Source organism: Centroberyx gerrardi, chromosome 6, assembly GCF_048128805.1.
Source record: "Centroberyx gerrardi isolate f3 chromosome 6, fCenGer3.hap1.cur.20231027, whole genome shotgun sequence".
NCBI classification, from domain to species: Eukaryota; Metazoa; Chordata; class Actinopteri; order Beryciformes; family Berycidae; genus Centroberyx; species Centroberyx gerrardi.
The window spans coordinates 20,307,514-20,324,697 of NC_136002.1; the positions used below are offsets into that span (position 1 = coordinate 20,307,514).

At 40.4% G+C, this 17,184-nt stretch overlaps 1 protein-coding gene across 1 annotated transcript; it reads right to left on the minus strand.

The window, feature by feature from the left end:
* Window positions 1–1,132: 1,132 nt before the first annotated feature.
* Window positions 1,133–16,804, minus strand: clptm1 (CLPTM1 regulator of GABA type A receptor forward trafficking). The gene is made up of 14 exons (XM_071927793.2): window positions 16,744–16,804; window positions 14,041–14,174; window positions 9,614–9,737; window positions 9,204–9,362; window positions 8,807–8,924; window positions 8,606–8,691; window positions 7,642–7,762; window positions 7,190–7,434; window positions 6,809–6,902; window positions 6,523–6,713; window positions 6,243–6,338; window positions 5,656–5,791; window positions 4,581–4,748; window positions 1,133–2,178 (listed from the first exon to the last, which is right to left on the minus strand). Exons 1-14 carry the CDS (start codon window positions 16,792–16,794, stop codon window positions 1,997–1,999), a joined length of 1,905 nt encoding a protein of 634 aa, XP_071783894.1. The 5' UTR covers window positions 16,795–16,804; the 3' UTR covers window positions 1,133–1,996.
* Window positions 16,805–17,184: the final 380 nt, after the last annotated feature.

A 17,184-nucleotide genomic window follows, 5' to 3' on the forward strand; every position in this document is an offset into this window, starting at 1 on the left:
TCCATTCGGTTACATACAGATCTATTTTGCACCAGCGTTACTTCAACTTTTTTTTTTTTGTCTTTCTACACAGAAACTTTAAAGATCCAGTGCAATGATTTCAACTCAGGCAGGAAAAGTGAGCATTATTTTGTTTTCATTTTTTGATGGTTAGGTGGAACAAAGCTTGTGGCACTGAGTGAGAGCCGAACCTTCCACTGCAGGCCAACGTTTCTATCTTTGGGGAACAAATATCCAGTTGGAACTTCGGCACCCAGAAACATTGGAGGAGATTTTGGCTCGTTTGGCAAGTAGCTGGCTGGCTATTGTCTGACAGATTACAGGACACCTCATTAATTATGCATACAGTCAACCAATCAGAGCATTCATTAAAACCTGTGTGTAGGTGACATCATTTACACCAGGAAGTAGATTGGAATTCTAAATGTTTGATTCTGCTGACAACCAGAGGGAGTTTCTCAAAGGATGTTAGGCAAATTTCCACAATGCTGACATGATGTTATATTTGGGTAACTTTACATCAACAGGTCCTTTGTTAATTTATACCATTAGACCTTTAAGTAACTTACTGAGAGTGACTGACCATGCTCCTGTCTAACTGAACCAATAGGATCGGTGCTACAACATTGCCAGCAAATTTAAAAATTTGAACCGAAAGTGACTGATGATCAAACTCAAGGCTTTGGGGTGTGGCTGCAGAGACTCACACACAAAAGACATTGCTGCTGTATAAAGGTGTGATTAAAACTGGATTCACCTCATCAATGAGCATCAGGGTCCAGGGACAAATAAAGGTTTTCCTCAGAAAAGATGTTCCTGATCTCATGTAGTAATTGTTAATAAAAGGTTAAATTTAGAAAAAAAAGTTATGCATAGACATTTTAAATCACACTTATGTTTTACTATAAACATGAGTGCTCAAAATTTAATATGTACCAACATGGAACCCTCTTCATTTCAGAACTTACAGCACCCAAAATAAAAGCAAGGGAGACACTGTAATTCTTCCAATACACGCCTGACTTTCAGACTCGACTGCGTTTGTCAAGGTGAACTGGCTTGGAGCGTGAACGTGAAACAACTTGAAAATCAGAAGTTCAGCGGGGGAAAAAAAAGACTTGCAAATTAGCTATTGCTAGACAGTTTGACATCGGTATTATTAACATGACAAGCTGAGATTCTGTACAGTTTCAGGACATACAAAAGAAAGATTCAGTGACTGAAAAAGCAAAAAAACAAAAAAAATCAAGTCATTGACAATATTAATATATTTATATTAATACCAACAAGGCTGTTATTTTTTTCTGTTCAAGTTTGGAACATCAACCATTTGTTTAAAATCGAGGGTAGTAGTCACTGTGTTGTGGGTAGTGTTTAGACAGGGTCGTCCATCTTGGCTCCATTCACCACCTCTCTTCTAGGCCTCCATCGTGGCTCAGGACTTTTCCAGTTTCCTCTGGCACTACTCACCAGTTTGCAGGCAACCCGAAACACGGTGCTCACATGGAATGAAAAGAAAAATTCACAAGGAATCTACAGACAGAACAAAAGTTGCGCTTGGCCTCTTTCTTCCCTGTATTTAAAAAAAACAACAAAAAAAAACAAAAGAAAAAAAAAATGATATGTAATAGAACTGCAACCCGTCCCCCTCCCAACCTCCACTCCAAGACATTGTTACCCTCTCAAAATCATATAGAATACAGTACATCACATTTTGTTTTACTTCACTTGAACTGCAAAACGAGAGGGTGGGGATGGGTGGGGGAACAGAAATAAGAATTTACGAAGTCTACACTGAATATGATTCGCTGTGGATCCCCACACAGAAATCAGAGGGAGAGTTGAACTGAATTTTTTTTTTTTTGTAGCGGCGTCCATGACAGCTAAACAATGACTCCCTTCCCTGGCAAATGCACGTTTGACCCTGCCTGGCTTCCACAAGTCCTCTTCGCCCCAGGAGTGAGGGCAAGGGAGGCAGATAGGCGCATGGTCTCTCTTAATCGTTCTTCTTCTCCCCCTCTGGTTTGTCTGTGATGGCTGCGGGCGTAGCGGGAGCGGCCTCTCCCCCCGCCGTGTTGTCCTTGTCATGGTCTGCTCCGCTGGTGCCAAACTCGTTCATCCGGTTGGGATCGACCCGGTAGATCCAGCGCTGGTATAGGTAGATGAAGAACACCACATCTGCAGGAGAAGAAACACAGGTTACTCCTGTGAGAAACTGGGACAGGTTTAATTTAACAACCAATTTTACACCCCTCTCCTTTATATCAGACAGAGGTGTGACCAACTCAGCTTGGCTCGAGTCCCAAGTCAGTCTTAAGTCAAGTCAAAATGTAGATTACCAAGTCAAGTCCATGTCATTAATGTCAAGTCACAAGTCTAAACGTAGAACAAGTTAAGTCAGAACATATCAAGAGTCCAGTATCAATTTCATATCTTAAAAACTCAAGATCTTTAGTCAAGACTTTAGAAACCTTTTCAAGTCACCAAAGTACAAGTCAAAGTCAAGTCCCAAGTCAAGTCTCAAGTATCCTCCTCATGCATCAAGTCAAATATCAAGCAATTAAAATTGTGACTTGAGTCTGAAACGAGTCATGTGACTTGAGTTCCCACCTCTGATATCAGCAAAACAATTGATGTCTTGCTAATCATGTGAAGAATTCGATATGATTTCTTATGACCAAGCTGCACTGTAGCCATTGTGTGTCGAGACATTGCCATCCAGCATCAGCAATTCACTGAATTCTCCCTCTGAAGTCTATTAACCCTGGTGAGTGTGTTGTGGTGAATCCACCGGCAGCCTCCCCAGAGTGTCAATTGTCAAGACTTGCATACGTAGATTCCACTTGCCCAACTGCAGACACTCACATTCATTCTATTTTGTGACCAGGAAAAATTAAAAAACAGAGCCTGGAGAAACTTCGGGGGCTGGCACACTGAGATAGCGACATTGACAACCTATGAAAAAACTAGGTTGTCAAACAGAGTTTCCACAGATGACCTAAGAGGGAATAAAATGCCATTTGCCTTTTGCAACCACACATCTCCCTAAGAGTGGTTTTTCCACACCGGTATACCTGAGGAACAAATTTAGGGCTGATAGGGCGACTGTCTATTCTCAGTGATGAGGTGGTGGAAAATGACAGACTGTGTGAAGTTCACCGCCCCAGTCTGACATTAACAACTGATTGGTAAGGGGAAAAAAGCAATTACAACTTTTTTATTATGGCAGAAGCCTGTGTCCCTGGGTGAGAATGAATTTAAAACCCCTGAAGTAGCCTTTAGCTGATGTCAATCTATAAAAATGAAGAAATATGGGTCAATCCAAATCCTTTTGATTTTTTTTTAAGCGGTAGTCCTAATAACAAAAAATATACATCTTTATTTGATTTCTGATTATGTGATTAGCATAATACCAAATAAATTAGATTCAACCCACACAATGGCCAAGCCATATAATTTTTTAGCTCGATTTAAGTGTCATTAAAAAACAGTTGACAGGTACTACTCTAATATGTGCCAACAATGCACTGACACTGGATTTTAAATTCCTGAGTTGTCATCATGCCTTTATCTAATTTCTTCAGCTGTAAACACATTTTGCATGGTGAGATGGATGATAAACAGTTCATAATAAAGGTTGAGAAGTAGGCATACAGATTTGGTCAATGTATATCCAGGCTAACTGTATTTGTATTTTCAAAGCCGTGACACAACACCGGTCAACAGGCTGTCAAAACATTTCATGTGTATTTAGTGACAACATTTTGGTAGTCAAAGTGCTGAAGTTGGCTGAATATTCAATTCAATAAATCTTTATTGTCCCCGGAGGGCAATTCTGTTTCTATTGTAACATGTGGCTGACATTATGACTCTCTGCATCCAATTACATTAAAACAGCAACTCATAATAAATGGGTAATAGCAAATGGCATTAGGAAAATGGTTAAGATCTAGAAAATTAACACTAGGTGGAGTTAGTGTGCTCCATATAGCAGGTAGAGCGCCACAGACATGCTATGCTGATGGAAACATGGCCCTCGCTCTGTGGTTATAGGGAGTCAACATGTGGCCCTGAAGGACACCGACTTCCTCGTTTCCTCTTGTGTCAGTGTGGTAAAACACAGCGAGAAGGGAAAGAGAGACTTTTCGTGAAACAAAGCCTTCAGACAAACTTCGCCTTAACACAGAAACAAACAAATAGCGGACCTTTCTGAATAAATCATCTAACTACTTCAGTTGCTACCTAAGATGTGTTATATACACACACACACGCTGAGCCATTTACAGTTCAACTATATTTGAAACCAACTCCAGCAAAACACTGCCCATCTGAGATCATCATCATGTAGCTTAACAAAACCAAAATAAATTAAACACACAAACAAAAAACAAACCCCAAACTCCTCTTGACTGTTGTCAAAGGAAGTGACAGCTAGGGGAAACACTGGTTGTTTTAGGTGGTTAATTAACGATTCTATGACAAAGGGCAAATTCAGGGATGAATACTGACCGCTTTCAAGCTGCTAGTAACACATAAAGAAAATGTCATGAAATATCGAGAACTAGATGAGGAAGACATACCATCTCTGAGGCATCCTATCCTGTACATCATGGGCATCTTGATGACGAAGGCAAACAGGTCATCAATAAAGGTATTGAGAGCCTTGTAGGTGAGCATCCTCCACGGGAGGTGGGCCACTGACTTCATTTTGTAGTTGATGAATAGCTGCGGCGTCATTGTTATGAAACCTAAACCAATAAAGACAGATAATAAAGGAAGGCACCAATTAGGCAAAATAAACAATTTCCCATCAGAGGCAGTAAATTAGACAACAGGTGTCACGACTGAATGTGTCTCTCTGATGTCTATTTATGAACAGCGCAACAGCGGAGGCTTCCGGGAATCGGATACGTAACCATGATGCAAGCATGAAAACATTAGCCTTGTGCGTACTCAGAGTAATTAAGATAGAGCATATTATTGATCAGGCTTTACAACGACCTATAACAATAGATCTGCATACACAGGAACAGACTCCATTTGGACAGAATGTGTCAATAGAAAAAAACAATAAAATAGACGGCTCCAGGGAGAGGGTTAAGAATGATCACACAAGAGAAGGTGTTGAACTGCATAACAGTGAAGTTATTATCTTGACACAGACAACAGAAAGTATGAGTGTGTGTCGGTGCATCTAGAAAGATTATTATCCATGTAAACAGTTGTCTGCTTGTATAGATGTGATGTGGGCTTCGACAGACAACTGTAAAATACTTAATGAGTCACATCTTCTATTTTTATTCATATTTCCTTTTTTTTTTTTTTTTTTAATGTACCTTTTTCACTACTTCTCAGTGACAAATACTGATGCTGTTTTAAGATACTATACTTATGTGTTTGTTATAGCTTTCTGGATCAGTTCGCAGGTAGAGGGAAGGGCTATTTTGAGTTTTTCCTTTCTTCTTTTTCTGTTTTTTCTCATTATGTGTGTATTTTGTTTTGTTATAAAAGAAAATGTTATACCAGGGACTTGATTATGTGATGTCAACACCTGACAAGCAATACAAAATAAATGCACACAAACAAAAAAAATACATATTAAAATAAAATGATAAGTAGCAGAGTCCATAAACACTTTTCTTCACACTGACTTACCGAAGGTTAACAAGAAGCCATAGAGCATACTGAGTACCCATGAGTACCAGCCTTTGTGCTCTACATACAATAAACTGTAGACCGCATAGCAGCCAAACAGAGGGTAGAGCAACCACGACAGGTACTTGAAGGCCATCTGGACACAGGACAGGAGAGAAAACAAATGATTATTGACCATTTTGTTAGAAATTACAAAAAGAAATTGATAGAAATAAATTACATAAGGGCTGTTTTTTAAAGACATTCTTGTGATATTCTATTCATCCCTCAAAGGAGAAATGTGTCTTTTTGCTTGTCCCTCTTCCTTTTAAGGTTTTTTTTTTTCAAAGACACTTAAGCAGGGCTGGCACTTGCTGTAATTTGTAAAGGTTTAGAAGGCCGTCAACTCTGTATGAGAAAAGATGCCTAAACAAATACATTGTAGCTACCCAACTAGAGATGATCTTGCTAATCATCTGGCTGTTTTTTCTTTTTTGTGTCCTATGATGCCAGACTTTTCACCAAGGACGTTTCAAGATATCCTTAGAGATCATTTCAAAACGTAAAATCCTGCAAAGTGCATTTTTGAAAGTATTGGTTTGACTTACATCGTCGTAGATTTTGGTTGAGGACTGAACATATGTGGACTTGTCTGTGAATACCAATCGTGGAAATATCCCCAGAATTTTGTTCTCTCTGTCCAACTGGGGAAAGAGAGAAATTAGAGGTTACTGGGGTGTAGTGTTAAAAGCATAATAGGATGTACAAAAGCAAAATGTGATGTACAAATACAACAGGACAAGGTTTGAATATAGAAAAATTATTAAATCAAAAACAAACAAATGTGCGTGAAAAGACAGTTCAGACCCTTGTGTTGCGGTGACTTACTCTGACGTCCATGACCTTGGTGATCTTCCAGAAGTCGATGAGAAGGCCGATGAAGACGCTGACCTGCACCACAAAGTTGGTCTCGTTGTCCAATATGTACAGCAGCACCACCAGGGACTGGAACACCCCGAAGATGATGGAGCGCACAGACAGGCCTTCCAAAGACTGCCGGCTGTTCCAGAACTGGATATCTGAGGGAGAGAAGAAGGCGGGGTGTAGGTGAGGGCGTGGAATCAACTTGTATCGGAAAAAAGTCCTGAATATAAACCAACTTTTATGACCTTACCATTCTTGAAGGCAAGAAACTCGAAGATACTGTGCACAATGGAGACAACGATGGTCAGTCCCAAGAGGTAGGGGTTGGTTTCCAGAAGGGCCACCTTCAGAAAGAGAGAAAGTTCTTCAGTCACAGAGGCAACACCATGGATCTCAAATTTTATTCAGGATTTTATTTTAGTCTACACATTCCATTTAGCTGCAGTGATCGGCCCACAGCTGGAAAACTGTCATGATATAAATATTCAAATAAGAGCCATTATTACTTCAACTGATCCTGGAATGGACCCAGGAGCAAACCTTGACCCAAAATCACTCCCATCTCCCCACATCTACAAAAATTCTGTTTCTTATTCTCTGTTTCCCGCTTCTGTGATCCCTGACCTCTCACCTTGACAGAGTCCTGGTCTTCGTCGGACTGCTCGTAGGTGTCGTCAGGTAGGAAATTCCAAGGCGAGCGAGCGTTCTGGGCGGCGTACAGCTGCCAGCGCCACAGGGACAGCGGGCAGTAGGAGAGGCGCAGTGGCAGGGCCTGCAGGGTATCGTTGATGGGGTAGTAGTCCTTCTGAAGGTTCCAGTAGTCGTTGAAGTAGACGATGGGGTAGTAGTCGCCGCTCACCGCATCAAACTTAACATCTAGTGGTGGAGGGGGTAGAGATGTGGAAACAGGAAGGCAGTACGTTCAAAGTTAGAATGTGGCTTGACGCAGATAAATGAAACTAGTCACAAATTCACTCACTCATGAAATAATATAAAAAAACATGAAAACGATACAGCTAAAACCCTTTATAAATCATTTATACAGCATAGCCCACTAATGGGGAAGAAGAAAGAAGAACATACGTTGGTCTAGTGGAGGGGGAACTGAGCCCTTGACCCAGGCCGTGTGGTCGTCTACCATGTTGATGGTGAGGTTGGGGTGCCAGTGAGAGATGATCTCCACTGGACCATGGCTCTCCGCCCGCTGCGTGCAGAGACATTGGATTAGACTTGTCAGCAGAGAACTGCAACAACCTTTGAGGAAAACTATGCTTCAGATCTGAGATAAGACTCCAGGTAAGTCAGATGTAACTGACTGATGTCACAGCTGATGTAACAGCTGCTGTGCCTGCAAGTGGTGATGGAGAGTCAAACCCAAAAGAATCAACTCGTTGACTCCTAAACATGAGGCGGAGCTCGAAATGCAGTAGAGAGGATGCCTTGACAGAATTTTTTTTTTTAATTATAATGCAGATCCATAGCTCATTACTAGTGTTTCCAGTAGACAGGGGTGAGGATAATTTTGGGTTCCCAGGACCCAGGATTAGTTCCAGTAGGTGTTGCAGGTGAAGAAAGTTTATTATTTGGAAATTCATGTCATGATATATGGACAACAGTAATTGCCATTTTTTGGGAAAGATAAGCAATAAGCAGATGATGAATTTTCGTTCCATTGGATTTTTTCTCGCTGTGGGGAAATTTTCCAGCAGTGGGTGGCCACTACAGCTACATGAAATGTAAAGACAATACTATTCATTATAGATGTTTGATATCATAAAAAGGTTTGTGGATGATGGAAAGTCCTCTGCTTGCAAATCAATGACCAAGTCGGCACCAACTGTGTCCATTTCAAAAGTTAAGAGTCAAGGAGGTGATTCTGTTTGACTACAACAGTCATCAATTACAGAAATCAAAGTGTTGCACCACTTCTCAATATTGGGACATTAGAAATCTAAACTACACTGGGGGATACTTCAAAACACTATCATGAAGTTATCTACATTATGGCCATGTATCTTTATTATACACCCTGTACAAAACAGCCAACCTTGATCATCTCAGGATCTGCTTCTGTCTCTCCTGTCAGCAGATTCTTGGTCTTCAGAAACTTTCTGCGCTTGAATTTATTCAGCACTGAAAGAGTTAACAAGTAACGCAGAGGTAAAGGTTAACACTTGAATATAAATTATTACATCGTATACTTGGCTGTACATTTACAATCCATGATGTCTCGTGGGTATGTACTTACTTCGCGTTGAATGAACTGTTGCCAGCCTGCGATACTGGCCCTTGCGTTTAGGGTCTGGGTGGAATCCACTTTTAGTGAAGTACACATGTATGTACAGGGAGCCATTCTGCTGCACCTTCTGCAAGTACACACCAGACGGGAAGAGGTATTAGAGTTTCAGATAAATACACCTCTGCATCCAAAATCTCTTCATCAAGCTCATCACTAACTTGTCTTTCCAGCTCCTTCACCACATCCTACCCCATTACCCCATTATCCCATATTGACTTCTACTCCTTCTCACCATCCAACTACTCTCACATCTCCCCCGTATCGCCACCTCCCTCTCTTTTTACTCCTGCTGCATCTCTCAAGTTGCACCTCCCCTCCCTCCCTCCGTCATCTTTCCCCTCCCCACCTCTGGGATGTCCATATCCTTGTAGTGCTCATAGCAGCCGTCCCCGTTCTCGCCCGTGCCCCAGTCTCCATAGACCAGGTCCCTGTGGAACCAGAACAGGGCCTCTGTGTTGTTGAAGTCGGAGAACACCTCGTCCTGGGAGATGTACACGTACAGGTCCTAGAGGCGCAGTGAGAAAATAGAGGTGTTTATGATATTACAGGCTCAGGGGACAGCAGAGCAGAGAGAGAGACGGCGAGACATTGTGTTGCTGTCCAAATACTTATGGGGCTCACTGTATGTAGGGATGTTCAAGAATTATCAGCTTCAATTCAATTAAAAAAGGGTGTAATTAAAACCATGCAGATATGGCACTGGTTATGATGAAAAGAGGAGACTGGTCTATGTATTGAGACAACAGGCTTTAGTACCATGAGGGTGTCCTTGGGGAAGAGGTTCCTGCTGGGTACCCTTGGTGCCCCTGCTGGGGTGTTGGGGTCAGGAGTGGACGGCCCTCTACGAAACCAGCTGCTGATCGCCCAGATTATGAAGATTCTGGAGAAATGGGAACAAACGGAGTAGGAGGAAAGGAGGAATGGGCAAACAAAGAAAGAAAACAATAGATAAGGGGAAGAGGACAAACAGGATGGGTGATTATTTGGGTTAATATTCAAATTCTTATGTAAATGACCAAAAAGTGAGACAGAAGCATTTAGTTGTGTTCTTATCTCTTGAGATCTGAAGAGCTGCAACGGTTGGGTGAAACCAACAGCAACTAATCTGATAAAGCTGTAGTAGCTCCAGTTAGGCTACATTCAGGCTCTGTGAGAGGTGTCTCCCTTCTACCATAAATCAGCGACAGGTCAAGGAGACAAACTTTAGGGGAAAGGGGAATGCAGAGGACTCTGCCATGCTAAGAAAATACTGGGAAACATTCACAGGAATATCAAAAACAGACACATTCTTTCAGTTTCATCAATCTAACTCCTAACCTGTTTAAGTGTGTTTGTGGTTCGGCTGGTTTTGTTCACTGTTCATATTTTTGCTTTTTTTTGGTGCTAAACTTAGGTAGAGCTGCACAAATTAACATAATGCAATTGTCTGTTATCACAATTATGACAGAAATTTGCAAAACATATGGATATGCTTTTTCTACATAATTTCTTTTGTAGTACTTGAAAAAAAAGTCACTTTAAATTTTTGAGCAAGGAAACAGGATTCTTTATGTTGTACATCTTACTGTTAACTTGATTTATAGGTTTGTGATTCTGTACAGTACCAGATGAAGCTGTCCAAATCACCCATCATGTCAAGACCTTACTTCTGACTTATCAGAGTATGCTGCAACATTGCAACATTCTCCCTCATTCAACCTCTCAAACCTGTAATGGCTCCAAGCCAAGCAACTGTATCTCTCTTGGCAGCAATTAATGTGGCCTTAACTATCTAATACTAAACCCATATTAGTCAAAACAATTCTCCTTTTGCTGCCTCTCCTGAGACAACTATGGCCACAAAATACATGTTGAAGCATTGAGGGTCCGTGTTTTAAGTTGGTTCAAAAGCTATGTTAACTGAAACGTGTTGTTTTAGAACTGTAGTGTTATTCTTCATTAATTGTTCATTATAAAGCTGAATTTTCTCATCAAACTATAACAGCAAAAGACTTGGGTCTATGAAAAAAATCAGTCTGAAACCTGACAGCATTTTCCCACATCTTAAATCAACCATTGATGCATTTGTTGTGTATCCAATTGCTATCCAAACTTCGGTGTGGTTTGAAATAGTTTGAGTGCAAGCAAGGTCTGTAACAGGGCCAAATGTAAATTTGAATTTTACATTAGTGATCAACATACTGTCCAGTCTGACCTCTGAAATAGGGCTATGTTATTGCATAGTGAATTAGTTTGTATTTCATAAATCAACAGGTCAATACACGCATGCAATGAACTAGAAATTGATTAAGAAAATACAAAAATAAAATGACATAATACTGGACATAAATACCTAGGTTTAAAAATACTAAAATACTTATGCTCTCTTCAAGTGCTCCTCACAAGCTCCTACTTCTGAGTTTGGAAGTTGTAAATACAACATTCTTTCCTGAAGATGTTTTTTGTATTCATTTATTTTTTATAAATGTGACCCAGGTTTGTTCCTGCGTCCATTCCAGGATTGGTTTCATTAGGTGTTGCAGTTTAAGAATAGCTCTTTTTGGATATTTATATCAGGATATATAGACAATTTTGTTGTATTATTGTTTTATTCTTTTTTGGGATGGGATGAGGAATGCATTTACATTCCTCTAGCTGTGAGGGGAATTTTCCAGCTGCTGGGTACCGACTAATGACTACCGAATAGGGGTGTCACAATTTCGATTCTAAATCGAAAATCGATCAAAATGAGCGTTCGATTTCGACCTTCGAAATCACAAGCAGGTTCGCGATTCTCCCAGTATTTTTTTTCTCTCCACCCCTGCCTACTTGCTCGCGTCTGAAGAAAAAAAAAAAACATTTCAATGACACAGCGTAGCTGCTAGAGAGCGCCCGTTCTACATTTCACTATACCGCCCAAGAGCGCCCGTCATTTTTAAATTGTTTAAAATGTACCAAAAACTGAAAATCAAGTTATCAGCTTTGTTTTATACTTCAAGTTGTCATCGATGAACCGGAACCGGAAAATACTGTATATCTGGTGACACTGAGACGTTTGATTTTCCCCGGGTTTAGTCGTCCTCCACCGGTAACGTTAGATCTAAAAATGGCTTCGCCGGCTAAGCGTCACGCTTTTAAAACCTTCTGGAAGCTGTCAGATTGTGCTGTGAGACAGAACCCGACCCGCCGTATGTAGTGGAAAGTTACGAAGACATTGTGAGTTGAAGTCTTTTGATCGAAATCGCTTGTTCTTGCTCGGTAAAACAAGACACAAGATCACCTTCACTAAACAGCGGGACGTACCTGCTCTCACCGCCGAAGACAGACGCTGTTTTCCGGGAGGCAGTGCGCCGAAGTGTCGGTAGGAGGACTGGCCGGGTTGCAGCGACTTTTATCCATATAAGTTTGGCGACTTTTTCCATATTTGTTTGGCGACTATTATTGTCTGATCTTATTACTGTGTGGGCTGAAGCGCTGGAGTTTTTGTATGTATTTTGAAAGCTTATCATTAGCCAAGATAGGAAGGATCTGTTTTGTTGTCATACTGTGAATGTTGACACTGAAGTAAGGAGACGCCCTGAATCGCCTTGCCATGTATTTGGTACCAAATTAAAGGGAAAGTTGTGTTTTTTTAAATGGAAAAACTTTGAAAAAATTTGACCATATGGCCTTAGTGTGGTACATTCCAAAAAAAAAAAAATATGGCAGTTATATCACACTTGATACCATCTTTTTAAAGAATTTTCAAATGTAAATGACAGTTGTCAGGGCATAAAACCAATGATCTGTTGATCTTTACAAATCAAGACTATAGTCTAACAATGGCATAGCCGTCAGTGCTGAAAAAAAAAAGTTTAAATCGAAAATCGAATCGTGACCTTAAAATCGAAAGTCAAATCAAATCGTGGATTTGGAGAATCGTGACACCCCTACTACCGAAATATGTTAAAACATTCTGTGCCAAAGTTGGGTACTTTAATGGTTAATCTTACATTGTCTTTCATCCAGTCACTAGAGGTATAGTGATTGGATGAAAGACAATGTAAGATTAACCATTTCAACCACCTTTTACTAAAAGGGCTGCTGATTGGCTTGCTAGGAAACTACTTGCCACAGGCCGGAAAAACAAAGTTGTCCAGGTGTCACTACACCTTCATCTCTGTTTGCTCGAAACACGCACACAATTCAGCATTAACGGCCCGAGGTCTGGCTACATTTTACTAAAAGTGACAGCGACAGCACGCGGCTTAATATTTGTGACAAGAGAATAACTGCCATGTCTGCCAACACCTCCAAATGAAGCACAATGTAGAGCACAAAGTTAACCTGAGGCAATACAGCTGTACCGTTTTTGACTACAAGAAAATAATGACAACAAAAATTGCCTTGAATATTAAACTGCATTTTGCATAATTGCAAAGAAACTTTGCATTTACCATTGGAAACTTTGCTAGTACTTGATATTCTTGAAATAGTTCTAAATGTGAAGTATTGTTGACATAGCTCTAAATATTTAACATTTATGCTATTAAATAATTTAAATACTTATAATGTCTTGAAACTAACAGTTTTGATTAAACCAAAGTGTGATTTTCTTTTATATTGTAAAAATGCATTTTGAACAAAGTATAAAATGAGGGAAAAAAATAAATACATAAAAATGTCACACTTAAGAGTTCAAATGATATTTCTTTTAGTTGGGAAAACTAATGGCAAAAACTATATGATAGTAAAAAGTAGGCTACTGCTATTATTATTACATAATAAACTTTTATACTTATCAAAAAAAGATTTTTGGCATTTTGGCACCGGTATCAAATTCAAGTTACCATTTCTGACCATTTTCAAACGACACCCAGCCCTAGTAGGAGGGGATCACAACTAAATGAATGTCAAGGAAGCATGGCTAGATGCAATATTATTAGCACACTATTTTTGAGAATTAAATTAGAATATTAAATTGACATTTTGTTTACCTAGTACAACTGTTCCAAACTAGGCTTTGTGTGAGCATAGTAACAGCATAGCAGCCCTAACTACTGAGGTACACTTTTGGTGAAACACTAGCATATCCTTCAACATAAATTGTTTATTTGGTTCTGCAAAGTGTAAATGGTTCTTAAGTACGAGCGTGTTTGTATATGTAATATGTTGCGCCACATGTCAAGAGAAAGACAGATTTAAAGACAAAGAGAAACTCCCACCTGAACAGGACTCCTTTAATGACCTGCCATGCATTAGGTGCTTGCTGCTGCTGCTGCTGCTGAGGGTCCTGCGCGTTTCCAGCCGTCTGCACAGCCTGGCCATCTGTTGTCGCAGCAGTTCCATTGCTGCTTACCTACAAAAACACACACACCAGTTCAACACAGCCAGTCGCATTGCTAAGAACTTTTGTAGCACTGGCAAAATTTAATGAAACATGGCATGGAACAAGAACAGCTTCACTGGCAGTTCAACATTTTGCCACATTAGTAGTCTAGATCCAATAGGATTTGACCACTATACCTCAGTGAAATCTAAAAGCAGTAAAGTGACATTATAAGTCACATCTATAGGGGGCCGAATCACCATCAATCTCCAGTCCAGACAGAGTGAACACCTAGATAGATTAAATGTGGGCATAAATGGCTGTGCAGAGATGACAAAGAGCATGAGGTGGCAGTTTTGGGTCACTTGGTTCTGATCGAGACCAATTTCATTTTTAAGGAGACTATACTGCCTAAAATAATCAATGCGACAAAATAGATACTGATAGGCATTTAGTATATCTAACAGCATGATCTATTGGCCTAATAAATCCTTTGTATTTTGGGGCATAGTTTAAATAATTAGTTTAAATGGGGCATAGTTTAAATAAAATAAGAAAACTTACAGGAGAGTCAAGATGCAAATTTGCTTTTACATATCAAAACATTTCCAATCTGTAACGTCTCATTTATTTGCTCTTTAATTTGCTCTTCCAGGCCTTAGCACGTCCATGACCCCCCACCCCCCCCCAGCAGGGCCACATTCTCTCCAAGTGACACAATGGACAAGCACATGCCAAGTCATGAGACTCATTCACTATCTAAACATCCAATCTGCCCCCTTGTCACCAACACAAGGGAGACCAATGGTTTGCCTCTAGAGACAGACAGTGTTGAGGTCTTAAAAAACGTCAACTTTTATTAGGGTGACAAATAGGCCTTGAGGTGAGTAAATTCATATAGTGAACAGTGAAATCTGAAGGTTTGGGATAAGATACTGGCCCAGCACCACCATAAACCGTATATTTCAAGGCCATAAAGTGGCACATAATAGGATTTTTCATCCATGCTGCCATGTCCTAATAGAAGAAATTCTATTATCAGAGACATGACTCTCTGTCTCCTGGAGGGATCAACGCAATAACCATTACACAGACAGGTCACCAATATGTTTAACATTAGAAATAGGTTATCTGCTCGAGTACAAGGTAATAATTTACAATTTACACTCTCTAAACTAGGATTAACAATTAACCCCCTATTCGGGTTACACAGTAAATGCTTTACACAATGCATCCTCAGGGTGTGTGTGTGAGTGTGTGGCAGCAAGAGGGCAGAAAGCCCTGATGTGTCAATCTTTCACAGGTAGCGGCTGAGTGACAGTATCTAATATACATGGAACCAAGCGGCTCAATTGAGAGAAATTATAGCTGTTCATATAAAAGCATGGCTGTGGAATGTATGTCAATTATCCATCAAAGAAAATCAAATCTGTGCACAATACTGACGCTAGTTTGTTAACTTCCTTCACTCTCACAATGAACAGGTCATGTAATGCAAGTAAGTTCAAGAAGCCGTTCAATCATGTGTGTGTGGTTCCTGGGGCCCAATATTGTTACGCCTGTGCTCAACAAAGAAATACTAAAGGGGAATGGAGAAAATGAAAAGGAAAGCAGACAACTATTGTGTAGCTGGCTATTAGCCACACAGTGTTTCCTCTAGATTAACCTCACAGCATTTCCTCTGGATTAATTCGCCAGCAGTGGACCCCCAGGGCAAAAAAACGGCCCGACTGATAGAGAAAATGTAAAACAATACCCCCCCACCCACCCCAACACACACACACACACACACACACACCTAATAACATTAACACTACATTTATCCTGATATAGTAATTGTATTTAAAGAAAGAACAGAATCACTAAGTACAACCTGTACTAGAACCAAAAAAGATGCTAGGGGAACCAAAACCAAAATTACCTCCAGCCATCACTACTAACACAAGTACAAAAAAAATGCTGATTTCTAGAGGTGGCTTGCAAATAATTAGGAGATTGCTAGACCTGCTTGACATGAACTGTCACTTTCAACAAGATGAGCTGCCAATTAAACCGGCTGGTACCCTTCAAGGGGGATAATGAAATATTAACTAACACTTTTCCCTAGTTGATTGTAAACCAAAGGCAGGAAGTAAGATATGACAGTGGGTAACAACTCTGTATGTTGCTTGAAATGACTGGCCTGGTTAGACAAATCAAGCTGCGCTGTTTTAGGTTTAGGCCTTGTGATAGCTTGACTGACAGTTACACTGCAGCAGTTAGCTAGCGAACAGTAACAGCCTAGAAGTGAACTAGCTTGTCACCATTATAATGCTGTCTGTCACTAAATCAGATATTACCGTCAATAACGGCAGAGTAGCCTACATACAGCTGCTGGCTAGCTAACGTTACACAGACAGGATTTTCTCGACACATCGTGAACAGTAGGAGGGGGTCGTTTTAAAACCAACCGGCACTGACAACGTCACTGGGGCTCGTGTAATTAACGGTAACACGTTTAACCGTTAGTGGTGCCACACTTGGCCCCGTAACAAACAATACGGTCTCCGTCGATTAGGCGTGAAAATTGGAAACAGTTATACAGTGTCATTCATTTTACCTCGCCGTTGCTCACGGTGGCTTGAGTTGCTTCGCTCTCCTGCGTCGCCATCTTCCTTGTCTCTGTCGCGCACACTGCTGGCTGGGAAATCGCGCCCGTCCTCGCGAGAGCTCAACTACAGCGTCACTATGACGTACGTGTACAAGGGCGCACTAGTGAACTGGCCTGGAGCATGGACGTATTTTATATCAGGCCTATGTTGTAATGTCTGGAGCAGCCTAGCCTACACAGTTATAACACCTTGTGAAATGTAAGGTTGATTATATTCTAAGCTTCTCAAAGCTGAGTAAAAAAATGGTTGATTCAAATATCTTGGGATTGGGCATGTAACTTCATAAATTTTCAAATTGATAAGACTTTTTTTTTTTTAACTGTAAATTGAACCTGTATTATCTGGTGTTACAAAAAATAACTGTAAACAAAATGTACATTATCAACCTT